The sequence below is a fragment of the Antrostomus carolinensis genome, unplaced genomic scaffold (genome assembly GCF_000700745.2).
Source record: "Antrostomus carolinensis isolate BGI_N321 unplaced genomic scaffold, ASM70074v2 scaffold30025, whole genome shotgun sequence".
Lineage (NCBI taxonomy): Eukaryota > Metazoa > Chordata > Aves > Caprimulgiformes > Caprimulgidae > Antrostomus > Antrostomus carolinensis.
This window is the reverse complement of record NW_010316216.1, coordinates 34,775-47,690: the sequence shown is the minus strand read 5'-3', so window position 1 is coordinate 47,690 and position 12,916 is coordinate 34,775. Positions and strand designations below refer to the sequence as shown.

The following is a 12,916-nucleotide window of genomic DNA, read 5'->3' as shown; positions in this document are numbered from 1 at the left end:
CTTCTTCAGTTGGGGTTCTTCCCTTTGGGAAGAAGGATATAAGCTACAAGTAGTGCCACTGGTGCTGTACAAAACCAGAAATATATAAATAAGATATTACAAAAGGATTTGCATGAGTTGTTCAGTTAACTTCACGCCACAGATATGTCAGTCCATTGTTGGCACATGGTCAGAAAATAGAAGTGCAAGCCAATGAAGACTGTTCTGTAGAATGAGCTGTTTTCAGTGCTTAAAATATTTTTGTGTGTTTTAGTCTTACAAAATTCTGAACATCCAAGTGACACAAATGCTTCCTAATTTCACAGATTCTATTAGCTCCAGAAAGAGCTTAGTCTGCAGAGCACCGGGCCCTTAAAATTGACCAGCCTAACTCCTCAAAGGTGGGGAAGCTGTTGGTATATGTAAAGTGAACTTGCAAGGAGCTTCACAAAGCTATATGGGTCCTAGGTGAGGCAGGTACCTAGTTTCCTAATGTAGCTGAGCACACTAGTACCTACTTCCTATTGAAATCCACTGAACTTTGGCAGCCTATTTAACCTTACACCTTGGAGTTCTCACTAGGTACCAATATCCACCTTTTAGGTACCTGGTATCCTTTAAGGTCTGTACTTCATTGAAGAATGCTCAGTGTTCAGATCTTTAGCCATCTTCGCTAAAACACTATTTTACAAAAGATTTTTAAAGTAAGGATTCTTATTTGATCTTGGACTTCAGTCTGAAAACACTGTAACCTTTATGTGACAAGTTTATGCATCTTCATTCAAATTCATTCCTCTGCTTTTCTGGTTAGCACTGAAGGAAAATAGTTTATTCTCATGAGGAAGTAATTTCCTCTGAGTTGAGTTCTTTTTTTCCCCTCTGTGTTAAAAGTCAATCTTTTCAAGTGCCAGGCCTCTAAATAAAAGAGCTTTCTTAATGAAACAACCAATCTTGGTAAGCTAGGATCTGCCTTCCAAACAGAATTGAAGAAAATCTCCCTTTTTAGGTCTGGAATGTAACCAGTTATTGAATTTCAGTGTCTGGAATACTTGAGATTTACAAGCTAGCTTTTCTCAGCCAGGTATTGTGAAGTTATTTACAGAGCACAAGTTTTAACACTTGGTAGTTTTATTACTATATGTTTTTTTTTTTAATTTTTATAATTAAATTCTGCAGTTGTATTTTATGGAAGACTATGAATTTAAATGTATGGTGTTAAAAAGCTTTTTTAGAAGTTTTGCTGTGTGAATGTCATTAAAGTTAATATAAATGTCATGTTAAAGACCTCATGCAACTCCTTGAATATTTTCCCATCTGAGTTTCTGCTTTAAAGACACTCCTAATCTTCAAAATTATTCTAACAGCACAGAGAAGTTAGTTTTATTTTCTGCTAATAAATTCACCTTATTCTCTGTTTTAACTAAACATGTGATTTAAATAACTGTTACCTTTTAAAACTCATCCAGTGATGTAAACAGTTGAATTTCTTTTATTTTTTTGTTATTAAAAGTTAGTTAAAAAATAAAGTAAAATATTAATTCTAGGTATGGATCTCAACTCTGATGATGACTGTTTCCCTAATTTGGGGAAAATCATCTAACCTCTCACTTTCATTTTCTACATATGTTAAATGTCATGAAATTATCATGTTTTTTAAAAGGTTAGTATTGAGGAGTTAGATTGCATAGGCTTATGAAGTATTTAGAGTGTTCAGATACTGGTCGTTGAGTACAGTGAAATACTGTTGTCTTCTTATTACTTTATTGATTTAACGTTAACTTACATTTTGCTTCAGCTCATTCAAAAAGAATATACATATTTTCTTCAAAAAAGTTATTTTAAACACAGACAAGTGTATTTTAGTAACTATTCAACTGATTAATCATTTAGTAATCTGATTATTACAGGTGCTATGCACAATGGTGTTTTGAAATACTTGCAACAGAACTAAAAGTGAGGTCATATTGTACCATATCGTGTCTTTTAAAGGTCATGGAAATTGTCCAATTGTCATTTTTTATTGTGTTATGGAATGTATTTACACCATTTTGCATACCTTTAATGACATACAAGTTATTATAGATAATCTATGAGGCAAATGTGTAATTAACCCCCTAATATGGAAAACGTTTTGTGTAGTTGTTCAAAGAGGTTGAACTGCCCTTTAAATGGCTGATTTAAGAAAAATAACTTTCATGTGGAATCATAGACTCGTTTGGGTTGCAAGGGTGCTGCAGGTCTCTTGTCCAATCTCCTGCTAAAAGTAGGGCCCACGCTGATTTTAGATTAATATGCTTAGGGCTTTGTCCAGTCAGGTCTTGAACACCTCCAGAGATGGAGATGCTGAAGTCTTCTGTGAGATTCCCCAGATGAGATTAGCTCACTTCGGTCTTACAGAGTATTTATCAGCACTAATACAAAAAATAAGTAATTAAGTAGGACCTTGTTAATTAAATTTAAAGAGCCTGCATAATGGAGCAGTTTCTGGGAAATGCGAATTTAATTTAAATGTGAATTTAAGGTGGCTAAATGGAATGGCTGTAAACCACAGAAGCTTATATTTCAGTTCTAAACCATGGTCTATTTCTACTTTCTAGTATCTGTGGTAAAGAAAAAAGCGAGATGAAAGACAATGCATCTGAAGGAAAAACAAAGAGATTACAGTTGAGAGTGGCTTTTATAGCCCACTTTGTTTGGATTTTCCTAAACCTTTTATATTATAAAGGTTAGTAGTGAATCATATTCAGACAGGTATATCTGTTTCTTTTCATGCAACATGTGTTTTCCTCCCACATGGTATATTGCATGATTGATGTAATTGACCTAAAAGGCTTTTGTGAGGATTTCTGACATCTATTTGAACAATACCTGTTAAAATCCAATAGATTCTCTTTTTTTATCCTTATCTTTTAATAGTTTGCTACTGTAGATCATCATTATAAATGTTCTGATTATTGTTCTCTGTTTTTAGCACTAAACTGATTTTTCTGGAGACAGCTGAAAAGAAATATATTTTATTTCAGAAGAGATTTTCTAAGTTAAAGATACATTCTGATCTTGCTTTTCTGTTCACCTTTTCCATTATGTATTAGAACAGAATGTCCTAGGATATGTTCTAACCTTTAAGTCCATTTGACAATTAAAATGCAAGGAATGAAAGAGAAAGCATAAAAGAAATACTGATTTTTCTCAAACACAGCCCCTCCTGTGCTATGTCAACATAAGGACAGTATTGCAGCATGTAAGGCCGTATGCCTGTGCTACTGAAGGGTTGTATCATTTGCACTCAGGTATCTTTTTGTGAACCGTTCACTCATATGATGCATTCAGATAAGACAGCTGTAAAACATAAAGCAGCCTTGGCCTACCTGATAATGATGGTAATATCCTGATCCATTAGATAAAGCATATAGCAGTGAGGGCTAATTACCATTGGGCTTCAGGAACTGTTTGACTGTATTCCTATATTCTTGAATTACATAATCAACAGATGTGCATATTCACATTTTAATTCAAACTTCCGTAAAGCTTTTAAACACAATCTTAATGAGATTTTTTTTTCTTTTAATTTTTATTTCAAAGCTTCAACTAACCTAGTTTAGGTCTAGAAACTTTCTCTAGTTGATCATAAGCGTGAACTTTGTTTCAGGGTTTATATATTCACAGAAAGTAGTGCAGATATTTATCAGCAAAAACGTTTCTTTGATGCTACAGTCTGTTGTGTTCCATGAACAAGTAATAGATAAACTAGTAAAAACACAGTGAAGATTTACTGATATAGCTGTATTGACAAATTTTTCTGTGTAGACCTGTTAATATATACACTTTGATGTCTGATATTAGCAAGTCAAAAATCATAAATTATTTCCAAATTATACTATTTGTTAAACAAGTATTTTGTAAAAAAAGAAATATTCCTTAAAGAGAATTGTTGCTGTTTTCTGTGGGTGCTGTTATAAAGAAAATGACTCGTGTAGGAAAAGATGGTTGACTCTAGACATGTGTAATGAAAAATAGAGCATTTAAGACCATTAGTGATTAACTTGACTCCATCCTAGTCATCTGGCAGCTGTTTTAGCTGATTTTTTGGTGATCATCATCTAAGCACAATTATCACAATACCGAGAAAACCTGTAGGCAAGCTGAACAGAATTAAATGATACAATGCATTAGTCATGTAGTGCTTAGTTGAACACTTTAATAGCTAGAAAATTAAGATGTCTTTTCTTCATCAGGTCACTGAAGTTGGCTGAAGTTTCAAACTAATCATCTAGGCTCTTATGTATTTCTGTATGTGTGAGCCTAAGTTCTACCATCTGAGGATTAGTTCCAGTACCTGCTGGAACTGTAACCTTCTTTTACCTGGTGTAACTCTAAGCTTGCTATTAAACTCAATTAGCAAGAGTATGTGGCAAAGAAGTTTTACATTTTTGCACTGTTTCTTTTGAGATGTCCATTGTGCGATTTGCTGCAGGCTGTCATTTTTGTCTGCCATCCAATGTATGTTGGCAAGGGGGTTGTGTACTAGCCTTTGTGTCTGGTCACAGAAAAAAATTCATGCATCTCAGCCAGACCATTTTGTTATTCCTTTAGAATTAAAAGCATATGAAACAGATGCAGCTTAATAAGTATTTTTTTTTATAAATAACATTTAAATAACTTAGAACAGTAAAGTTCAAATACAACTTAAAATAAAGTTTAATGCTGTAACAACAGAAAAAGCATGTATAAGGATGGAAAAACAATATTGAAAGCCATATGCCCTAACAGGAATTATACAAAAGATAGGATATGTTACATAAAAAACCTTAATATGTCTGAATTTTTGCTTCATCGTTATATAAAATGTTAATTTGTGAAAAGTGAGATGAAGTACAGTATTTATTCCTATTCTTATTTTACATACACTATTTGAAACATCTTTTAGAGCAGCATTAGGTATTTGTTTCATTAATAGATAGGAACATTTTGTAGTAGAGTAAACTTAATTTTTCCAAACTAACTCTTTTATCTGAATACAACAATAAACATTTACACGATTATATATTTTTTTCTGATCATATAGTTTATGTATAGGATATCAGTTTCTTGGGGGAAGTATTTAAAATACTGCTCAGCTTCCACATTTGCTATTGACTTGATAATCTGACAACTCATTCCAGCAGCCTTAAAGTCTGACATATTTTACACAACATTATAATCTGCTTATTATTATTATAGCAGCCATATTTAAGAAGCAGATAGGGTTTTTTAAATAAAATATTATCAGATAATCAAGTCATGACTTATTCTTCAGGGTAAATTAATTTAATAAACTACCCAGTTACAATGACTAAGATAATGATTGTACAACTCTTTAGAATTTTTTACAACTTTTAGTTAGTAAATCTGGTTTTGTGTATATTTTCAAATCTTTTTCATGTAGTCTCTTAAAAATAAACATAAATGCGCAAGTCCAGCTTGTTCAGTTTCTCAGTAGTATTCCAGCCTCTCTTGATATCTTGTCAAATAGTCGTCTTAAAAATAATCTTCCTGCTGGAACCAGTTCTTTATAGACCATTTGTGATTAGGATATTGCCAGAGGAAGAAAGTGGGATGCTCTGTGTTCTTTCTTTGTTTTTTTACCTTTCATGGGGACCCCTTTGTGGTTTAATGTAACAAACATCTCCTTTCCTTTGTGTGTCCATTTTGCAGAAGCGTATGTGTTATAATGGTTTTCTTCAATCAGTTCTATGAAGTTGCAGTCCTCATTGCATACTTTCTGTTGAGAGTAAATAAGAAAATAGAGTAAAATAAGTACATATGTTTCCTTAAATATTTAGATCAGTGAAGATCAGAGAAGATTATGCATTATAAACCCCACATATTATTAATACTTTTAAATTGGACTTCCGAAATCTGAGTGCTGAATATTTTAGCTTTGTCTATTCCTCCATCGTATTCCACATTTTTAAAAAGTATATAAGCTCTAATCACTCAATTTATTAAATGGACATAAAAGTCTAGTATGGGTTGCATGGGATAAGCACAGGATACATTTTGATTTGTTAGGAATCTATTTTATTCAAACTGTACAGATACTACATCTAAAAATATGTATCTTTAAGACTGTACATGATTATACACACAAGAGAAGTTTGCAATCATACCTTTCCATAGAGTCTTCCTGACTTGTTCATTGCCAGAAAGTATTCACTTTCCACTCCTTTGATTGCCACTATTCCAACTGCCACTGTTCGGATTTCTAGAATACCTGCAAGGGCACATGGTAAGGGCTGTAAAATGGTTGTTCTCCAGTCAGCTTCGAAGGCTTAGTTAAACTAATACTCTGTAATACTTCTGTGTTTATTGAAAATCTGTAGCAATTGCTCTTAGAAAAAAAAAAAAAAAAAGTATTTATTCCTGTGAAGAAAAGGCTGGACTTTAAAAATCATCTGTATGTGATCATGTCCATACACAGCCACTTAAAAAACTATGGTGATAATTTTTAAGTCTATTCTGAAGTTGCGATATTAGTGTAAGTAATTTTTCTATTTTCAAAGAATCAGCATATCTTGGAATTTATCAGGCTTAGGGTTTCATTTGGAAGAATTATATACATAGCCATCAAGGTTCACAGAATTTGTGTAAAGCCTTTATTTTGAGGACTTGTATAGCAGTACCATCTCCTTAAAAAAGTGTAAACTTTAGAACTTGCAAGTGATAGAAAACAGACCACGGAGTCTTAAATAAGATAAAGTATTTGCTTGACCTTTGTATGCTTTTATGACTGATCAGAGCTGTAAAGATACACGTATTTAAAAATCATTAAAAGCTGCTCTGAGGACTTATTTATTCAAAACCAGAAAACATTTAGGGTTGGTTTCTATAAATTACTTTATTACTTTCTTCTCGCTGATGTATATCTGCAATAGCTTTCTCTAGTCACTATGATACATTTAAGTTACCTGCAACGTAAAAACTGTTCTTATATTAATAATAATAAAACAACAACCTGAGCAAAGGCAAGAGGATGGTGCAAGTTATTAAGGAACACCAGGTTGTTTTCAAGCTTAAATATTATTATTATTATTGTTGTTTTAAGCAATAGTTTAGAGTTACACAGCTGAGTTTGAGCTGTTTTCTTCCATATTGAGCCACCTACAGAACTGTGTGCAGTAGCGTCTGTGCTGTGGCTCATTCTCCAAAACAGAATCTTTCAAAGCCAGCCCACTCTAGGCAAATTCCAATAGCTCAGCATGGGGGAGAAAAGTGAGGGAGAGGCTTGTGTTAGATTGTCACCTGAAAGATGACCTTCCTCCTGGACAAAACATTTCCTTTTTTTCTCTTTCAAGTTTGTATTGACTTTTCACAGCCACCACACATGATAATAATTTTTCATTAATCAGGTTTTTTAGAAAGGCATGAGATACTCTACGGTATTTCTCCTTCCCTATACTTTTTTAATATCCCAATGTCCTTTTATGTCCTCATATCCTTCCTTTACTGTTCTGTTTTGCTTTCTTCCTTGATATTACTCATGTATCAGTCCTAGGCTGTTATTGCCTACTTTTTTCTTCCTATGTTCCTTACCAGTAGATCAGTTACCTCTTCTCATGGTGCATGCCCTGCTGGGTGTTCATCTCTGAACACTTCTGTACTTCTCTATAATGCTAAGCCGACTTTAAGTAAAGCTTTCAGAATTCTATGACAAGTTCCACTCTGCTGCAGGCCTAGCAACAATTCTTACAAAGGGTAATTTCTAGCTGAAACTTACAAAAATTATGTTAACTTTCATTTAAATTTCACTTTAGAAAAACCACAGTGAGGCTGAAAAACAGATGAACATCTGCATCTAGCCAAACAAAGATCATAACAGTGGAAGGGATCTCTGGGTCATCAAGTCCAGTGCTCTGTTAGCCTGGGAATTGCATCAGATAATTCTCTTTTCACAAACTTTGCCAATACTAAATTGGAGTTGTTATTTCTTTGCCCCCAGTGTTTCCGCCGAAGGCTGCTCCAGAGTTTGATTTATTTTAATGGCTAGAGACTCTGTAGTAATTTGCAATCTGCATTTTTTCAGCGACAGCTTATATCCATTTGTTCTTTTGCCTGTGCTGGCCATTAACTTAGGGAGAGTTTTTTTAAAAAATCTATGTTTGAGTTTTCTATTTATACAGAATTAAAGAATTGAAAGATTCAAAATGACTTTTTAAAACAAGTCATGCTAATAGGAATTGAGATTTCCTTGGGTAAGCTAATGTTGGCTGAAGTCAGAAGAGTAAGAAATACTACTACTTTTAAAAAAGAAATGCCAAAACCTTTTGTCCAAGGCAGTATTATTACTAGAATTTTTACATTATTTTTAGCTTGTTTTTTTTTCTGAAGTAGATGGTGACATTCATTCTAACTTGTAGGAATTACTTTATTTTGGTTCTGAGTACTTGTTTTTCTACTTTATTCTCAGTTGAGAAATAAATGTCTTTCATCTGGAAACTTTACACTATTCATACAGAATTTGGCATAGGATAGAAATTGGAGGTGTAAAAATATTTTATAAGCCTCCTGTATAGCAAATCTGAATGGCAAAATAAAATGTCATCTGTCAAAGTTATATTGTACTTATAATTTACAAGGGCAGTATGTGTGACATAGTTATTTTATGCAGATCTTTACATGGCTTTTCATCCTATTTGTTAAAATCCCATTGGGCATAAAAAGCAATGCATTTTAATTAAAGACAGATAATTTGAGATTCATAAATTGTTATGCATATTCAGTACTGTTTGCTATATTATTATGTGCTTTTCACAATTTTAAGCAATTACATAACCCCAGAATTAGGGCTAGCTCTCACATAAATCACATTTGACACCCTAACTCAGAAGTGATATGAAATCCTAAGAATGTTTTAGGTCTGAATGACACTCTTCTAAACATTGTCTGTGCATCTCTCCATAAAGTTTAGTGAGGGAACACCACATGAACTCTTCAATAACTGTGTCCCATTAAAAATGTTGTAATATTAGCAATGCTAAAGACAAAGAAAAAAGATTACAAAGAGTTCAGTGGAAACAGAGCTTGTCTATTCTTGATTCTTTGCTCAGAACATGTCTATCTCGGAATTAAATAGCTTATCATAAACTCTTTGTGCTCGTTTTTCTGTTCCTACTTCTAGATCGTGTCTCATCTGTTCTGATGTGTCTTAACAAATCCTCGAAGGACAAACAAAGCCTGAATTTTTCCCTTTTCAGTATATAATCTTTTGTATGGAACTCACTTGTTTTGTTAATTACAAAATCTCATGTATATACATGAAATTAAAATTTCTTCCTTTATGTACAGAAACTATAGAAAGAGACTATTAAGGTTGAGAAGTCATACACTGAAAGGTTATTAGTATATTAGTGTTAGCATTGCAGTTGTATCACATGCTTAAATTTAGTATTCAATATCTGAGGTCTCTCACACACCAGGAAGAATGATTTTTGAGTAATATTCAATTTACTACAGACAGAGATTTCAATACTCTGACTGTTTTACAAGTTGCTTCTGACGGTGCTTCTGACCATATAAGATTTATAAGGTGACCAGCTTTTTACTGCACGCCTATTATGCACTGCACAAGTTCTTTGATGAACTAGTTAATGCAATCTTTAACACTTATAAACAACATAATCTCACTGGGAAAACATCTAAACTACTGTTCTATTTTTTTAATACTCAGCTTGATATATAAACACTCAAACTTTGAGGTTAGAGAGACGTGTGGATAATAGAAATCACTGTCTCTTCCAATTATAATTTTATAACATATTTAAATATAAAAATGAGCTTTTATACTACATGATAATTACAGCACCAAAGCAGGAAATTCCTAAAGGATATACCAGAGAATAAAATAATAAATCCATAAAATAAAGTAGATTGTTTTTTTCCCTCTTTGTTTAATTTTCTTTCTGTATCTCTGTTAAGTCAAGATATCACATTATATTACACTGTATGACGTTACAGTCATATTGGTCTGTCTTTATTTTGTTTGTGTTTCTAGTACTCAATCACGGTAAGAGAAATTACATGATGGGAAATAGAAACCATGATGTATCATTGCAGATAGGAACCTAATTCATCAGTAGGTGTCAAGAGGTAATAAAACTGTTCAACCAGAATTTTGGCCAACTTCAGATATTTCCTGTTCCTTCTACACTTTCTGTAATCATCTGCTACTGGCAATTCTTGCCAACAGGATGTTGGGCTAAATTAAATTTGGATCTGAGCTGATACGGTTATCCTTATGCTCTTAGAGTATATGGTTTGTTATACGATTGTGACCGTTACGTTCAGCCAAGTCTGTGAACGTGATATTTTTAGTTAGCTTGTTTTTTTTAAAAAGCCCCCAACCAGCCAACAACAACAACACCAAAACAAAAACCAAAACCCGTCCTCCTCTTTTTTCTCTTCTCTTTGGTTTTTAAATTCTGCATCATTGCAATGTCTTTAATAAAACTAGCCAGGAACAACATTTGGTATACTGGAAAGTAACCCAATAATCTAATTTTTATATCAATGCAAGAAGAGCTTTGCTTCTGAATAATTAATGGTATTAAAATCAACAACAAAACAGTAGTGTACTCTAAAGATTAGCTTTATAAGGATGGTAACCTGAGTTAAGCGAAACTCACCAAAGCTAAAGAGTGTATTTTCTAGTATACCATTTTTGACTGCCTTTAAGATGTGAACTGAATTAAAATGTATTTGTTTCATTGCTCCCCTACTGTAAACCTAAGTGCAGCTGAGCTTCAGTCTTCATGCTAATTCTTGTTAGCTGATTTGTTGGAAGGAGGTAAATCTCTCTATCTGTAGAAAAATAGTAAAGTAGTAGAAGTAAACGTACTCTGTTGTGTTATGTTTATATGCCATCTTATACATAAAAGCAAAAGTTCTGTCCTCATTAGGGTGAATAGTAGGATTTCAGCTAACTCAGTAGAGCCAGGATTTTATCCCTAAGGTAGTTTCTTCAGTGAGGCAGGAGAGGTATCGTAAGCTAACATTTTTTCAGAAAAAAGCCCACATACAAATAGAGAAAAACGCTGAACAGGCACACATGAGATTTGCCTGTGCCCGTTTCTAAGCGTTAATTTGTATAGCACCAGATACTGCAGAGAAATGATAAAGAACTAAAATCTAGTGTCAGAATTTCTACTAAGGAAATCCTCTTCTCTTCAGTCTAGTAGTCTAGTAGGAAAAACTCACCAAACTAGGATGGGAAAATAAAAATTCTTATATGTAGATTGTTTTGTTTACATACTTTTTTAGTACTCTAGTAATTTCAAAATTGTTTTAAAGACATCCTTAAACTGATAAGATGCTGTTGATGAGAAGTTCAGAAGGCAAAACTTCAACAAGATCTTAAATAGCCTCGGTTTAACAATGAAAATGTAAACTATGTTTTTCAGTTACTTTATCTAAAGCATCCACATAAAAGTTCAGAAGAGTTTTAGAAGTAGACTTGAATATACCACAAAGTAACTGGGAAAGAAATCAGATTAAAGCCAGAAAGAAAAGAAAACCTGAAAATGGGCATACAAAATTGAAAACAACTGTAATTTCTATAAAATCAGCATGAAATTCCAAACAATTTTATATGGTTACATAGGTGTATCAAATGTAGCTTAGAATTCCTGTAGTGAATGAAGTTTCCTACAGAGCTGGAATTCTGTCCAGTGTATGTAAAAGACACTCAGCTGAGATGGGCTACAGTTTCTTAGAACATGACAACTACGGATGGTGGCAGCAATCTTTTAATCACTTGGTGCAAATTAAATAACAGGCAGTTGATATAAAATCCAGTAGGAAAAAAATAAAGAAACAAGACAACCCTTTAGGTTGACACATTAGTTTTAGTGGGTGAAATATATATTTGGTCTTGGAGACAATTTACATAATAAATGAGGTGAGTTTCCTGGCATTCTGGTCTAGAATGACAGTTGCTCAGTACTTTACAAGTAGGCACTTTTATGACTGGACTTATTCCATGACTGTGGCCTGGAAGACGGAACAGTACCTCAGGCTGGAAATTTATGTAGAAAAATTGGCATTTAGCTACATGATTGATACAAAACAGTCTGTTTACAGATTATGTTAAACTGATTTCTAACTGTATTTAGCCATAGCTGAATACGCTGGGTTTCTTTGTGTTTGCCTGTAATATCCTCAAATAACAATATCCTATCTACTCCGAAGTAGTGAGAGCCTTGTGATTTAGCAAAATTGGGGCGCTTTGTCTTCAATCATTTTGCAGCCAGGAGGCTGAAAAAGTAATTGCAATTCTTGCTTCTGAGAGCTGTAGGGAGACCAGTAAGTATGACACATAACTGAAGGCCCAGCATGTGGTAATAACCTGTCCAGTGGGTCTTTGGAAGAGAAGATTGGCTAGTATGAGAGTTTTTGTAGACATTAATTTAAATAGAAATTTTGGCATGAACTACATTTTTCAGCAAGGCCAACAGCAATGTCATCCCAGTATTTTTCTGTTCTGTCAGGTACACATGTTATGAGGAAATGTTTAAGGGTAAGATGGAAACTGCTAAGAAGACTTCTGTAGTCTTCTAAATGCTGTAAAGAAGGGAAGAAGAAGAACAGGAAAAGTATTGTTTTTAAGGAAAGAAAAGCAAAAGCAAATGTCCAGAAGCTAATTATTATTTTACATTCTTATTGTTTCCTTTTAAAAAAATAACTACCATAATATATCTAATGCCAATTTTAAAACTATTCTAAATGCTTTACAATACCAAATTCTGTGTGATATTTGCAGCACTTCATTGCTTGTGGCCTCTCTGTGTACTGAAGTTGAAAAAAACAGCCTGTTGCTGTTTTTTAGGGATAAAGAGGCTGGCATTCACAGTTAAGCACTTATGAGGGATGTGTTTGTGAAACACCCTTTCCTAGGCAGAATTGT

At 33.4% G+C, this 12,916-nt stretch overlaps 1 protein-coding gene across 1 annotated transcript in view; it reads right to left on the bottom strand.

Moving 5' to 3' along the window:
• Positions 1-5,228: 5,228 nt before the first annotated feature.
• FGF7 (fibroblast growth factor 7) overlaps positions 5,229-12,916 on the bottom strand; it is a 28,507-nt gene continuing 20,819 nt past the window's right edge. The window contains exons 3-4 of the mRNA XM_010168221.2: positions 6,129-6,232; positions 5,229-5,740 (exon numbers count right to left, since the gene is read on the bottom strand). Coding sequence (XP_010166523.1) covers positions 5,546-5,740; positions 6,129-6,232 — 299 coding nt within the window. The 3' untranslated portion in view covers positions 5,229-5,545. The remainder of the gene's footprint in view (positions 5,741-6,128; positions 6,233-12,916) is intronic.